The 13628-nt window shown below is 40.3% G+C and overlaps 2 protein-coding genes across 11 annotated transcripts in view; one reads left to right on the top strand and one right to left on the bottom strand.

Annotated features, from left to right (window-relative positions):
* The first annotated feature begins 361 nt into the window (after positions 1-361).
* Positions 362-3540, top strand: tmed1a (transmembrane p24 trafficking protein 1a). The gene is made up of 4 exons (XM_032538612.1): positions 362-806; positions 1893-1990; positions 2262-2448; positions 2571-3540. Exons 1-4 carry the CDS (start codon positions 612-614, stop codon positions 2787-2789), a joined length of 699 nt encoding a protein of 232 aa, XP_032394503.1. The 5' UTR covers positions 362-611; the 3' UTR covers positions 2790-3540.
* Positions 3541-3590: 50 nt separating this feature from the next.
* The window catches only part of dnm2a (dynamin 2a), a 36299-nt gene continuing 26261 nt past the window's right edge, over positions 3591-13628 (bottom strand). For 8 of the 10 annotated variants that reach the window (XM_032538544.1, XM_032538543.1, XM_032538546.1 and 5 more), the window contains 7 exons: positions 12003-12113; positions 10393-10502; positions 10162-10273; positions 9796-9960; positions 8509-8732; positions 7923-8189; positions 5147-7602 (listed from right to left, as the gene is read on the bottom strand). In XM_032538544.1, coding sequence (XP_032394435.1) covers positions 7530-7602; positions 7923-8189; positions 8509-8732; positions 9796-9960; positions 10162-10273; positions 10393-10502; positions 12003-12113 — 1062 coding nt within the window. In that variant the 3' untranslated portion in view covers positions 5147-7529. The other 2 variants (XM_032538547.1, XM_032538545.1) reach the window with 2 other exon arrangements.

The following is a 13628-nucleotide window of genomic DNA, read 5'->3' as shown; positions in this document are numbered from 1 at the left end:
ATCATAAATCATCAGTTTAGCACATACGTATCAGAATTTCTGTAAGTTCTTCACTTACCAACCAATATTAAGTTATTCTTAAAACATCTTTGATGTCCAAGCTGTAGGCCCAGCTTTTTGTGTGGTTTTACCCACAGCTCCCTCTACAGAATGGAAGAGCACATGACAAGTACAACATTTTTTAGAAGGAGTTATTCATGTAACGTAATATAATATTATAGTGAAGTAAAAATCACTACAAAAAGTATGATAAGTAATTTAAAAATCTAAATTGTACTTGTACACTATTGTACATTTGTACACTAATTTTACTGCCCGTCATATACACCAGTCATGGTCATGCATCAAGCTCATCATATAATGTGCATTGCACTTTGTCACCCCACCTCAGTTTTGCATGTGGCTGCAGTTCAGACTGCAGAGCGCTAATGGTCTGTACAGATAGTGCTACAATTATTCAGCTCTGGTCAAGGAACTTTACTGAGAGGTTATTTTCCAACCGTCGGAGTATGAGAGTCAGCAATTACAGATATACAGAAAACCTGCTTCATCGTGCATGTGTTACATAGAACAAAGTTGCTCTAAGTTGGTGAAAGTGGATTACATGGACTATGCACTGTGAGTGGAGGATGATAAGTGTGTCGGCTGAGCTCTGTTTGCTGGCATGTTTAATTCTGACTGTGGACTTGACTTTGGGTTTGGGGCCAAAGAAAGACATGGAGTTTACATTTCTATTATCTGCTGGCAGCACAGAGTGTTTTTACCAAACTACAGCAAAGAACGACAGCATGGAAGTTGAATACCAGGTAGATATAACTTTCTCTTTATCTTATTGTCTCTGTGTCTGTTTGGTACAGTGACAGTATAATGTGTTTAAAGTTTTGAATCACATCATGTCAAACTAAAAAACGAGTGAATGGGCTTTAGACTTTGGTCTTGCATGCAGAGAGATAAGAAAAAGTTGTTGAAGACAATTATCCTGAAATAAGTTGAAGAGTTAAAGATACCACTGCTATAGATTCTGCAAAAACATGTTGCAAGAGTACTTACTACTTAGTTACTTACTAAGTTTACTTAATTTCAAACACAAAATACAAATTCAAAAGTACAATTGTCAAGTTTTATACTGTAATGTGTTATTGACCTCAGTCATATTATGGCCATGACCTTTGCATTGCTTTACAACACAGTCATCTTACTACCACTGCACCCTGTGGCAGCTGCAGGGCTGTGTTGGTCATGTCCCTGTAGTTTCTGAGTTTGGAGTCAGGGAAAAGCCTGGCAGCATTATTGGGGCATCATCACTGGAACAATTTACACGATGATGCTGCTTGTGCAGCAGCTTTGATGTGGACGTCTTTTTCATCAATCTACTGCCTTTTTCCAAACCTTCACTCAACAGACAGTCACACAACTGACAACTGTATGCCTACGTGGCCTACGGAACCATTGCTAGCTATTTAATTAAACTTTGCAAGTTATACAGTGTGCAGGAGTTTCTTTGCAACTTTTGAACTACTCATACTTCTGCTACGCACCTTCCTCATCTAATAGATGTGCAAAGTATTTCTCAGTTCTGAGCTGTACTTTCTTACACAACAACCAAACCCTTAAGAAGGTTAATGAATCCATATCAGAACTGTTGAACTGTGTCTTACCTTGAGTTTTCCTTTTACTAGAGGGAAAAGAGCAGGCAGTAGTTAACAAAAACAGAATTTCCCTACACAAATGCCTAAACTGTCCATTTATTATCACTGTGGCATACTATGCGAGCCAGGTTGTTACTCAGTGCACTGTGAAGCATTTCATTTGAATATCAGATAGCAATTCTGGCTGAAGCTTGTCTGGATATGCTGCATTACTGAACTTAAGCGCTCTTGTTTCTTTAACAGGTGATAGCTGGGTCAGGTCTGGATGTTGGCTTTGCCCTCATTTCACCCAACGGATACCGGCTGGTCTCTGACTTCAGAAGATCTGATGGTATTCACATGTAGGTCACCTAAATGTTCTCTAAATGCTGCTGATGTGATGCTCAATCCTTGTAATACTCTTTCAGTCAAGTGTTGATGTCAGCAAATCTTTAAAAAATAGACTTGATTTACTCCTTTTTTTTAAATTAATTAAAAAAACTACACTGTACTATGCATATTTACCAATAGATAAAAGCAAAACTGACTTTTGCCATCACAGTTAATAGTTTATGATACCATGATATTGTTGAGAGAAAATATCACCTGCTGTTTCCTTATCATTTCCTGCAGGGTGGATCTCACAGAGGGTGGAGACTACCGGTTGTGTTTTGACAACAGCTTTAGTAAACTCTCAAAGAAGATGGTGTTCTTTGAGGTGGTTATAAATGGTCAGAGCAGTGCAGGTGGAGGCCAAAATGAGTGGGCGGATGTGGCCACAACAGATAGCATGTTGGAGTATAAACTGGAGGACATCAGGGTGAGTAAAAGCAAAGAGCTGTTGCATCTGCTGCGTCTATGATTTCCCATCAGAGAACACTTGAATGATCTAATGTCATTCTTTTTAATATCTCCTCCTGTCTGCTGTTCATCCTCTTTCAGACGAGGATGGACTCTGTGTACGAGCGCCTGGAGAGGAGCCGTCAGGTCCTCACTGTGCTGCGGACCTTTGAGGCAAAGGACCGCTACCTTCTGGAGGACAACCTGTGGCAGGTGTCCTTTTGGTCCTGCCTCAACCTGCTTGTCATGCTCACCGTCGCTGTCACTCAAATCTACACCCTTCAACGCCTCTTTGATGACACAAAGCGGGTCTGCACATAGTCACAAAAACTACCTCCAGCCAAGAAAGCGCAGCACTTGCACATGCCTAACCTTGTAAATCTGAAAAACCTTTTACAGTCTATACCCTAACTGACATGTGCCCTGGGGACCTAATTTAAAGGGATAGTTCACACTTTTGGAAAACTGATTCATCATTGATGTTTTTAAATTCCAGTCCCATGGTAATTATTTATACAGTACTGCAATACATACATAAATACACACACAAATACTTGCCGCCAGTGGCACCCACAGACATTTTTAAAAGGGATGTCCAGATTGGGCCACTGAAATAACACCAAAACCAAAAGCCTGAATTTCTGAAATTCTATTATGCTGATATAGGCTGGTTCAAAAGAGAGTTAAGGCATTGCATACTGATACACTTTAAGTTTGTATTTTGCAGTTGTTTCTTTTATCCAACGTGCAGACTAATTCCAATACAATTCGACATCAATGCTTATTTACTGTGTTATGTATCCACGTCAGGCAATTTGTTGTTCATCTATTAGGTTAGTTGTCCATTTCTTTGAAAAATGCATATGCAGTTCCCACTACTTGCCGCACCAATATCTGTTAATGTCATTGGGGAACCTATAAAACCACAGCTGTTCTGACTAGAATCTTGTTTAATTGAATTTCAAAATACATTTTGCATGAACATTTAGGACCCTAGGCTATGTTTTATCAAACCAAAACAAACAAAATATCGGAACACCCACCTACGGAGTATACTTTTTTTTATTTAACTAAGCCTCAAGTTGTTTAGAAAGATCACATCTAAAATTCTTATTGTGATAAATAAGTATTTACAGTCACCTGATCATTTTCTACATCTGGAGGTTTAATATGGAGAAATCAGTAGTCATGCCGATGTCAAGTTAGACTGAAACATTAATTTCCTTGCCTTTATTTGGGTGCATTGCACTAAGGGGTAAAACATACATAAGGCTGCACTTATTGTGCATTTCAATCACTACCACTATATTTTCTTTGTTAAAACTTCCTGGGACTGCTCAGAATCATTAACATTTTTATGTCATAGAACATATTCAATGTTCCCGGTCCACCACTTAAAAGGTATTTTCCATTGTCATCACAGAAGAAAGACATACAATAATAAAAACAGTCCAAAGTCTTTATGACTTAGCACTGTATCCGATGATGAATTATCTGATGTTGAAGTCTTAATAGTTCAATACTGTATCTCAAATTAGTTTTTGTTCTAATAAATTGACAGTCTGGGACATCATGTGGCAAAGAGTAGCAAACAGAACATACAACAATACAGTTTAGTGCTCAGAACTTTTTTTTTTTCTTTCAACAACATTCACTATAGAAATGATTACTTAGTTTAATGCATCAATAATTTCATTTTATTTTAAGTGTTTACTTATGTTGGCCTGTAACAGGCAGCTGTTCTGTTTGAGCAAACTGAAAATGAGATATGTAGTTCTTCTGTAGTCTTGCTGTCGTGAATTGAAAGCACTTCATGTCCACTTCAGGCTGTCCAAAGTCACCACTGGTTTCGACGGGGAGCCGGGCGCCTGTTCAGGAACAATCAATCAAGATTAATCTCCAAACCTTGTGACATGCACTTTGACAGGTAATACTGCCGGCCCAGTCCCTGGAACAGCAATGGCATTTGTATTGAGGCAATTTGTTAGCAAGAAATCACCATCAACGCTCATTGGAGAATATGAATAAGCACATAACCCTGGATTGAATATTTAACGCTGATGACCAAAAAAATTAACATTTAAAAAAAGATTACCTCTGACAACACATTTGAGGATATTTAGAACAGAACACTTCTAACACTGAAAAATCTTAATGGGGGCTTTCTATGCATTTTGGGGTAAACTTGATATATTGCCTATAAAAAGAATATTCCCATCCCATTGGAAGTTATCATGTTTTGTCGTCTTACAACAGTGAATTAAAGTAAATATCCTTCCACTTTAAAGGGTTTCGACCTGTTGATCAGTGTCTATGTTACATTAAATCTACTTTGACTCAATGCTGTGAGAAGACAAAACATAAGAAAATGAGGTGAATTAAAACCTGTTCATTAAGTTTATAACAGGCGGCGTAGAATTTGATTAAAACATTACAAAAGTCTATTACTAGTACAAGGTTTGATTATTTTGTTCTTCACTCAAATTTGGTGAAACTGCATGGGAAGAACCTGCCAGTTGTGTTTCCATAAGAACATTTGCAGGCAGTCAGTCTATATTGGTTTAGATGTAGAGAGGGAGGCAAAGGAGGAGAGGAAGACCACGAGTGACGCTACATTGTCTGCGAGAGAGAGAGAGAAAAGAGAAAGTGGATCACACAAGACACAAGGACACACCAACCACCAGAACCAGTCCCTTTATTGTACACAACACCTCTTTATTTATTCTTCATCCTAAATCAGTCCATGTTGTTTATTCAAATCAATTCATTGCTACAGAGGCACTTGACAAGGATTTGCAAAAAAAAAAGAAGGAAAAAAAAAGTGATTTTTACAGGTTGGTCTCCAACCCCTCCCACCAGACCTAGCCAGGGGAGGGGAGGGAAAGAGGAAGGAGGCAGGCTACATCCATTAGGAAGAAGGCAGTATTACCACAACTGAATGTATTACAGAGCATTACAGTCTGGGCTTCTCAAGGGCAGGCTGAAGTGACAAGGGGACTTCAACAAACGTATGGCCAAAAAGAAGTTTCATCACATGAGCTAATTTTTGTGTACCAGGGGTTTGGGTAAGATACCATATAAAGGGTCTTCAAATTAAAGATTTGGCTGTGTTAGAAGCTCATTTTAATCCCTGTGGCACTGTCATTGAAAGCCAGACCTGTAGAGAAAAAAAAGTACACTCTGTCTCATAAGTCCGTTGTTTGGTACAATTTAAATTCTTTGCAGTTTCTTTGTCTTGTTGGCTAATTAAGTGTCTATGCTCTGTGCTGATAACAAAAATGTCTAGACAGCTTATTTAGACAGAGTGTGCTTTCATACACCACAACTCCCACCACCACCTGCTCACCACCAACAGTGATCAAACGTCAGCCCAACATCACGCCCCGCTTGAATAGTTTTTCCCTAAATTGGTTTTAAATGGTCAAATACCCTCTAGGAGCAATCAACAAATTTATTTAAATAATCACAGCTGTGTAGACAATGTCTGGCCCCAGGTGCCCTCCCAACATATGACACACACATTTAGACAGCTAATCCCTGTAGCAGAACCCCAAATAAAAGTCCAGAAGCTGGGGGGAACTGAGATGTACAGCTGATACAATTGCAACCAAAAATATCACAAGAAATGACAAATGCCCAGGTTATAAATAATGTATCAGGAGATGACCAAGCTCTTTTCCCCTACATCCAAGAATTACTATTAGATTACTACGAAATGACTTTAATATGACGACAATGTTTAAACATGTCTTTGCTCTGATTAGAATCAATGGCATATTTCTGTCATCAACCCTGCGATTAAATGAGATACAAGTGCTAACTACCCATTATAGGCCAGCTATATACAATATTTTTAATGCACGGAAGCAGAAGTCGTAGCAGTAATAAATGTCTTGAACTAAGCCCACAAAGAGATGCGTCAACTCCTAAATGCTTAATACCATCTTTATACTCTAAATCATGTCCTCGTCTACACGCCCCACCGCTTCACTGAGTTATCTTCTGAGAGGAAACTGAACTTTGTGCTCGGCTCTAAATGAATCAGTTAATCCAGGAATTAACAAAATCTACCCGAAGTCTGAAGGTCTCTTTGGGGTTCAATTGACAGTAAAGGAATTATAATTAAAGGCTTTAAAAACTCAGAATTAATGTAGAGAAAGCATCTCACAAAATTCAGACGAGCTTCAGCTTGTCCCTCTCCGGCTCCTAGGTTTTTGTGCATAGTGTTCTGTAACGGACTACATCCTCCCCGTTATGACTGACTTGCGGTAAGGCTACATGGCTAGAAGTGCTTGGATTATAATGGCCAATCTGGCTGACATCTTTTTATTGTGGAAGGACAATTCACTGAAGGGGGGCTGAAGCTACTCTCTCATGCACCCTGCCCTGTGTCTTTTTATGCTTTGCTTTTCTTGCGATTCCTGCTACATTTATGACGTCATTAAAAAGGACAAAGTCACTCAAATAAAAAAACGCAACAGAACTCATCGACACCACCAAAACAACAACAACAGTAATCATTAACTATTGTTTTAGTTAGAAACTGAAGACCATAACAACAGTTTAAGTGTGTGTGTGTATTACACAGATCTAGATTTGGGCGTCTTAGCCATTCTAAAAAGGTGGAGGGATGGGAGGGGAAACCCAGTCTGTAACAGATAATAAGTTATTTAATGAGCTTCTGCTGGGAACCTTGTCAGAAGAAAATAAACACTTATTTTTTTTACAATAAAAAGAGCTGAACTGAACTGAATTTGATACATCTCCTACCAATAGAAGCTAAATGCATCCCACAGGTGAGCTGGGTTTATTTTGTATTACACTGCAGTCAAATGTAATATTCAAGTGGTTAAGGGCTTTTTGTCATTCATGTGCACTGATAAAGATGGCATTAACAGCTTTTTACATTGCATGAAGAGAGACATTAATGTGGCCGGACGATGCAAATTATGCACTGCTATCAGTCAGCCCCTCCTCTCGAGCCCCCGCCCCCGCCCTTTAGTGTGCAGATACACACATCCACACACAAACACACACACTTAGGTGGGCTATGCCACAGGTCTAGTCTAGGAGGGAGGGCTCAGCAGGGCGAATAATGGTGGGCCGATGAGAAGGAGCACCAGGGGGTCTTCGGCTACAACGGGGAGAGAAGAAACAGAACAAGGAGTGAGACGTACTCACAAAGAGACAGTGGCGAAACCAAAACAACCCGACAGAGAGAAAAGAGGGAAGGGGACGACAGAGGGAGAGAGTAAGGAGAATGAATGAATGAAAGACATATTAAATACTAAGATGGGATAACTGGTGAGAATGAGAAATGACTAACCATGCCTGTGACTCTTGAAAGACAGAGGATGATGAGAAGTTAGTGACATAACAAAAATACAGTGCAACAAAAAATTGCATAATATACACACAAAGTATTGGTAATCTCATTGTAAAAGGAAGTCCTACCTGGGTACACCGGGTGGGACACGGGCTGGCCGGGAGGGGATCAGTGGGGGTGCGCTGAAGGGATCCTGGTGGCTGTTGAAAGCGTTGATGGGCGGGCCTGGGCGAGATGGGATGGGTGGTGCACCGAAGGCCGGAGAGGGGTTGAGCGGAGCTCCGAAGGCAGGGGAAGGGTTCAGGGGTGGTCCTGGTGTTGGGCCACGAACAGCAGGCGGGCGGCTGGGGGCCGCTGCGGCAGCTGTAGGAGTTGGCCTGCGCTGAGGGGTGGGGCTAAGAGGAGGATATGGTTAAATGAAACTGACATTGTAATAATCACCCAAAAGATCCCATTATTTTTCCTGTAGAGCTAGAAGTGAGGGATTTTAATCCGAGGTGTTTGATGCTCTTTTTTTGTGTGATTATAACATTTTTCAAATTCAGTAAGGCAGGCATAATAGTAAAAGGTAAACAATGTCTTTTTTTCCCCTCACTGCTCCTAACCTCATCCATTTAAACATGCTCACAGTTTCAAACTGTGTGTTATTAGACACTGCATCTTTCCGCTGTTTTACCTGATGCTCAACTTAATGCTAGTTGACCCTCATCTCACCTTGCTTCTTGGATCCAGGTGTTATTTATGGGTGGGGGAACTGGGGTGGTGATCGTGTTGGCGCTGATGTCGCCAATAATGAGCAGTGCCTCCTTGAGTGCATGATACATGCGCAACATTTCGTCTCTACGTTGGGCCTGGTCCTGGGATTCCTCCATGAGGCTGTTCTGGTCCCCAGAGGAGTAGAGATAGGCCAATAGCTCTGAGTGGATGAAATCCTTTGCCTGAATGGAAGTTAATAGTATTAAAACTCAATGTGGCAACTTACTGTACATCGCTAAAAACAAGAGCAGAAGTAAAATGATCAAGACTATGGCTAAGAAAGGACGGGACTATCTAACCACAAGACCAAAAAACAATGTATTGATTTGAGATATTTGAACTTTAAACTAAATATTGACCATGGAAAAAAAGCTGCCTAGTAGACAATGGTGCCAGTGTAGAGTGAGTGTGTGTGTGTGTGTGTGTGTGTGTGTGTGTGTGTGTGTGTGTGTGTGTCTCTGATCATTAAGTGAGATCACCACAATAATAAAACCTAATAAATGGATAGTGGATAAGTCCCTGTGAGCATGAACCATTAATCCTGTTAATTAGTGTCTTTAAATTGATGACCTTGTGTGAACATGAAATACATGACCCCTGTTGCTACTAAAATGAACAAGAAAACAAAACGCTACTATGCACACCTCCATGGTGTGATGACATTTAAACATTAAATAGAATTTTATCTAATCTCAAGCTCAGTTCACTGGCTTATCAGGTGCCTTGATCACATGTATAAAGAATAATGTAGGATGCTACATTTGCTGAATAATGGCAACATAACTGTCTGCATATCAGTTACTGAAATAATACCATCATATATATATATATATATATATATATATATATATATATATATAAAGGTCTACATGGTTTGTACAAAAATGTTTATTTGGTATGTAGGGGCAACATGCAAATGGGCAACATGCAAATTTACAATATGCAGTCTTTTGGTCTGCAGTGCACTGCTGTTCATTTTTAAATCCAACTACTGCCAGCATTTAGCACAGTACACCGCATTAGGTGTGGGAGAGTACACTTACACAGTCAGCTCAGCACTCTAAACTGCACCAAGTGGTGGTCATATATAAATAGCCTTCTTTTCTGTAAAGTATCCATAAGTGAAATACCACAATTCACAGTGTTAAAGGAACAAACTCAGACCTCTTTCATTCCATATCAAGATCTGCAGACACTTTGTCTGTTAATGGCTTGTATCTGCTGCTGAGGAGTGGTGGAACTCACACTGTTGATCATGAGATGCATGATTGTCTTGGGCACGAGGTCTCTGGTGGTTTTGTTGATGATGCTGATGTACGAATCCACCAGGTTTCGGATGGTTTCCACCTGTCGCTCCAACTGAGGGTCCATAGAGAATGTGTCTGCAGGGGCAGCGTCTTCATTCTCCACCTGACAACAACACACACAACAAAGATGAAGTATTAACATATCATAAATACATCTCCATAGTTTCTCTCTGTAGAAGCATAAGTTATGACAATTTCCAAAATGTGCACACAGAGAAATACAGAGGTGCAGGTGTTAATGACCAATGTGATATTAACTGATGTATTATTAGAAACAAAAAGCCCCACCCAACAACCCACATACCTGGTCCTTCTCCGGATATACTCCTGCCCTGAGGAAGGATGCTTTCCAGCTGTCCACATCCTCTTGAGTATCACAGGTCAGTTCTACTTGGCGAAGATCCTTGTACACGTTCCTGTACAGATAAACCAAAAACACAGTGTGTGTGTAGGATTAGCAAGAACACAATGACGTGTGCACACCAGATAGGTAAGGTACATGTGCATTCACACATTCACTTAAGATAAATCTGACCTTTGTTCGGTGTTAAAGATTGCAAAGATGTGCTTTGTGGACATAAAGCCTTTCTCCACGTCTCTGATCTTCAGGTTATCCAGGGGCAGCATATACTTCTTTTCTTTCTCCTAGCATGATGGAGACAGAAGAAATGGGTGTTAACAGTAGAACAGAAACCTGGAAAACACAACAGAAAAGAGTGAGTAATTGTGTATATTTTGGTAATGGAGATGAAAACAGTTCTCCACCAATGAGTAGCCATGACACAATGCATTCTCTCTGTGTGGACCACCACCAGGCTGGTGAGATGGAGAAATGCATGATGGGACAGAGGAGGATGAGAGGAAGAAGAGGAGGAGCTTGAGGGGGTGGGGGGGTGCCAGCTTTTGCTGTTGAGCAGAGACATCTGGAAGCATTTATGTCTGCACTAACACAAAGAGCAACACACACACACACACACACACACACACACACACACACACACACACACACACACACACACACACACACACCTAACTGACTAAAAGATACAGGAGGACTCATGTGGACAAGCGCCCCCCCCCCAGTACGATTTCCTGCAAATTCCAAAGTCAGATCCCGGCTGGAACATTTCAGCCCGCCTGCCACGTCAGTTTGCCTCCACCATCCTCCTGCTCTCACCCTCTCTCTTTTTTGCAAAAGGCGAGCGACATAAAAATGCACCGCTTCCATTTGGTGTTTGGACACACTGAGGCCACTGGACTGGAGATCATCTTTAGCAGTGGTATCTTTAAGGGGTATTTTTTATTTCACTGGAGGAATGGAAAAGAAAGAATTTGACTGAGTCCTTGAGAAAAAAAAATCAAGTGGTGAGTAAAGCAAATGCGATGCTCTTTACACTTAAAACCATTTAAATAAAGTGTAACATCTAAATTCAAATGACCAGTGAAACTAGACCATTACAGTGCACTAAAATGTCTGTTTTACTGAAAGTTAATGCCCAGATCCTTGAAAACTAACACTAACTGTAGAGCAGAGTTTGCACATTCTGTAAACATTTAGCCAAAAGGAAATGCAGTCCCACCGTGTCTGGATTTATTAGCTTAAAATCGGTTGAAAGCAAGGTTATAAAAGGTTAGATTTTTCATATGAATCTCTATTTGAAATAATATCTGCTTAATAAGACAAAACAGTGGGTTTTCAGTAGAATAGGGCCCGATATATTATCCAATTCCATGTTTGTGGCTTATTTTGTTAATATGTGCAATTGTTTCACTGCGGTAATGTTTGCTCTCTGTGCCCTGTGTCCTACTGTCCTAGGGTAGTGACCTGCAGTCGTAATGACCTCGGGGACCTTCCTCTTATCAGAGTCCTCCTCACCCCCCCGCCTGCCCAGTGTTCAGACTACCTGTTCATCCGGCTACAGCTGAACAGTAGTCTGCACATTGGTTAGGCTGGGCTGGGACGCACACACCTCCAGCTGCCGCCGGTGATGACACCCAAACTCCACTTGGGAAAGCTTATCCCAACAGTGCCGAACGCATTATCTTCATCTTTATGCATTCCTATGGTGCTGTGTCATCTTATCTTAGCTATCCATTTCCCTAGTGTCCAGTGAAATACAGCCCTGGAAAAGAAATTCTTCTCACCTCCTCATCTTTGTACCAGGACAGGGACTCTGCAGTCAAGACAAACCAGTACTCCTTGGATCCTCCTTTCATGATGCTGATGTTGATGGTTAGCCAGCCTTTCCTGATCACCTACACAGCAAGGAGAAGATGTGGGGGAGAGAAAGGTTGGCAGGGAGAGAGGGGTACCAGGAAGATGAAGGAAAATAGTCAGGCTTATGCACTGGTGACAAGAGGAACCCATAAGTGTTAATGGGATGTGACTGAAACGAATATCTTACCTGCTTCTCCACTAGGTCAATGTCACCTTTGTATCTCAATATTCAACATTTTTGTGTTTATGCAACTAATAATACTTAAATATGCACTACAACATAGAAGTATGGATTGAACAAAGGACAGTAATACTTAATGTGTAATAAAAGCTGAATGTAAAAAAAAAAAAAAAAAAAAAAAAAAAAAAAAAATCAGCAAATGGTTAAATTGAAAACACTGAAAGGGGATGTAGTCCTTGTTCTTCTTCCACTTGATAGAAAATAACTGCTTAAAACAACAAACAGGACCAGATGGTGTCCAGACTATATGTCAGCCCTGACACAGAGTCAAAGACCAAAGGTCGACAATGTTATGTTAGTGTCAGTTGGTCAGTAAAAGCTCATTAGTTTAAAGCATGGTTAGTTGGGTTAACTGAACTCAGATTTACAACAGTTTAGCCTATGTCTCTCCATTGTTTTCCATGCAATGGGGGGAGCAATCAGTGAAAAGCGTGCTCTTATGCTAAGCAAAGCGAAGGGGAAATTTCAAAGTCTGCTTTAGACCTCTCTTCTGCACTCTTCCATCCCACAGACAACTGGAATAAAGTATGGGGGAGGGAAGGGTTCATTAGGTCAAAACTGCCAACATAAACATGGGAGAGGAGGCAATCACATGCCTTGACGAGGAAAAAACTAAGAAAGCAAGGAGTTTTTAAATCCTTTATAGTAAAGTCAGTTGGAAATGTTCAAACCAAGTTGACATTAAGAAAAAATGAGGTGTAAGGGTTTTACAGATGACATGCTTTAGGAATAGACTGTCAAGAAACGTTTAATACATTTCTGTTAATGCAAGTGTTGCAAGTGGTTAATTAAAGATGTACAATTACATCGGAAATTAACTCCAAGGATTCAAAGAAAAAAAAAACTATTTTTAAATGATCAGAATGAAACATGCCAATTTAAAAAGAATTAAGATAGTTAGGTTTTAAAAATGTTTAATGACTAAATCATTGAAATACATCCCAAAGCCATGACCAGTCACCATACAAAATACAGAAATAACAATTAAACACTTGGAGACAGGTGGGTTTTTGGATACCAGTATGTACGTACTTTCTGTAGGAACTGTTTTAACATGCATGTAATCTAAAAAAACCTTAGTCACTAGAAAAGAATGCAAAGAAAATTTTAAAGAATCACATTTACTATGCTGCTGATTTAATCGCTCCTCACATGCAGTCCATCCACTCCCTCCCTGTTTTGTCTCCTAGCGAGTTTTTGGATGATTCTCACAACAAGGAAAACTTTAGAGTACTCATGCGTGAGGCAGCAGCAGAGGTATAAACCCAATGACATGAGAACTGACGCCATTCCATGGTCAGTGGTGAAAGAT

The sequence above is a fragment of the Etheostoma spectabile genome, chromosome 15, assembly GCF_008692095.1.
Source record: "Etheostoma spectabile isolate EspeVRDwgs_2016 chromosome 15, UIUC_Espe_1.0, whole genome shotgun sequence".
Lineage (NCBI taxonomy): Eukaryota > Metazoa > Chordata > Actinopteri > Perciformes > Percidae > Etheostoma > Etheostoma spectabile.
Note: the sequence above shows the minus strand (reverse complement) of the source record. Positions and strands in the feature narration are given on the sequence as shown.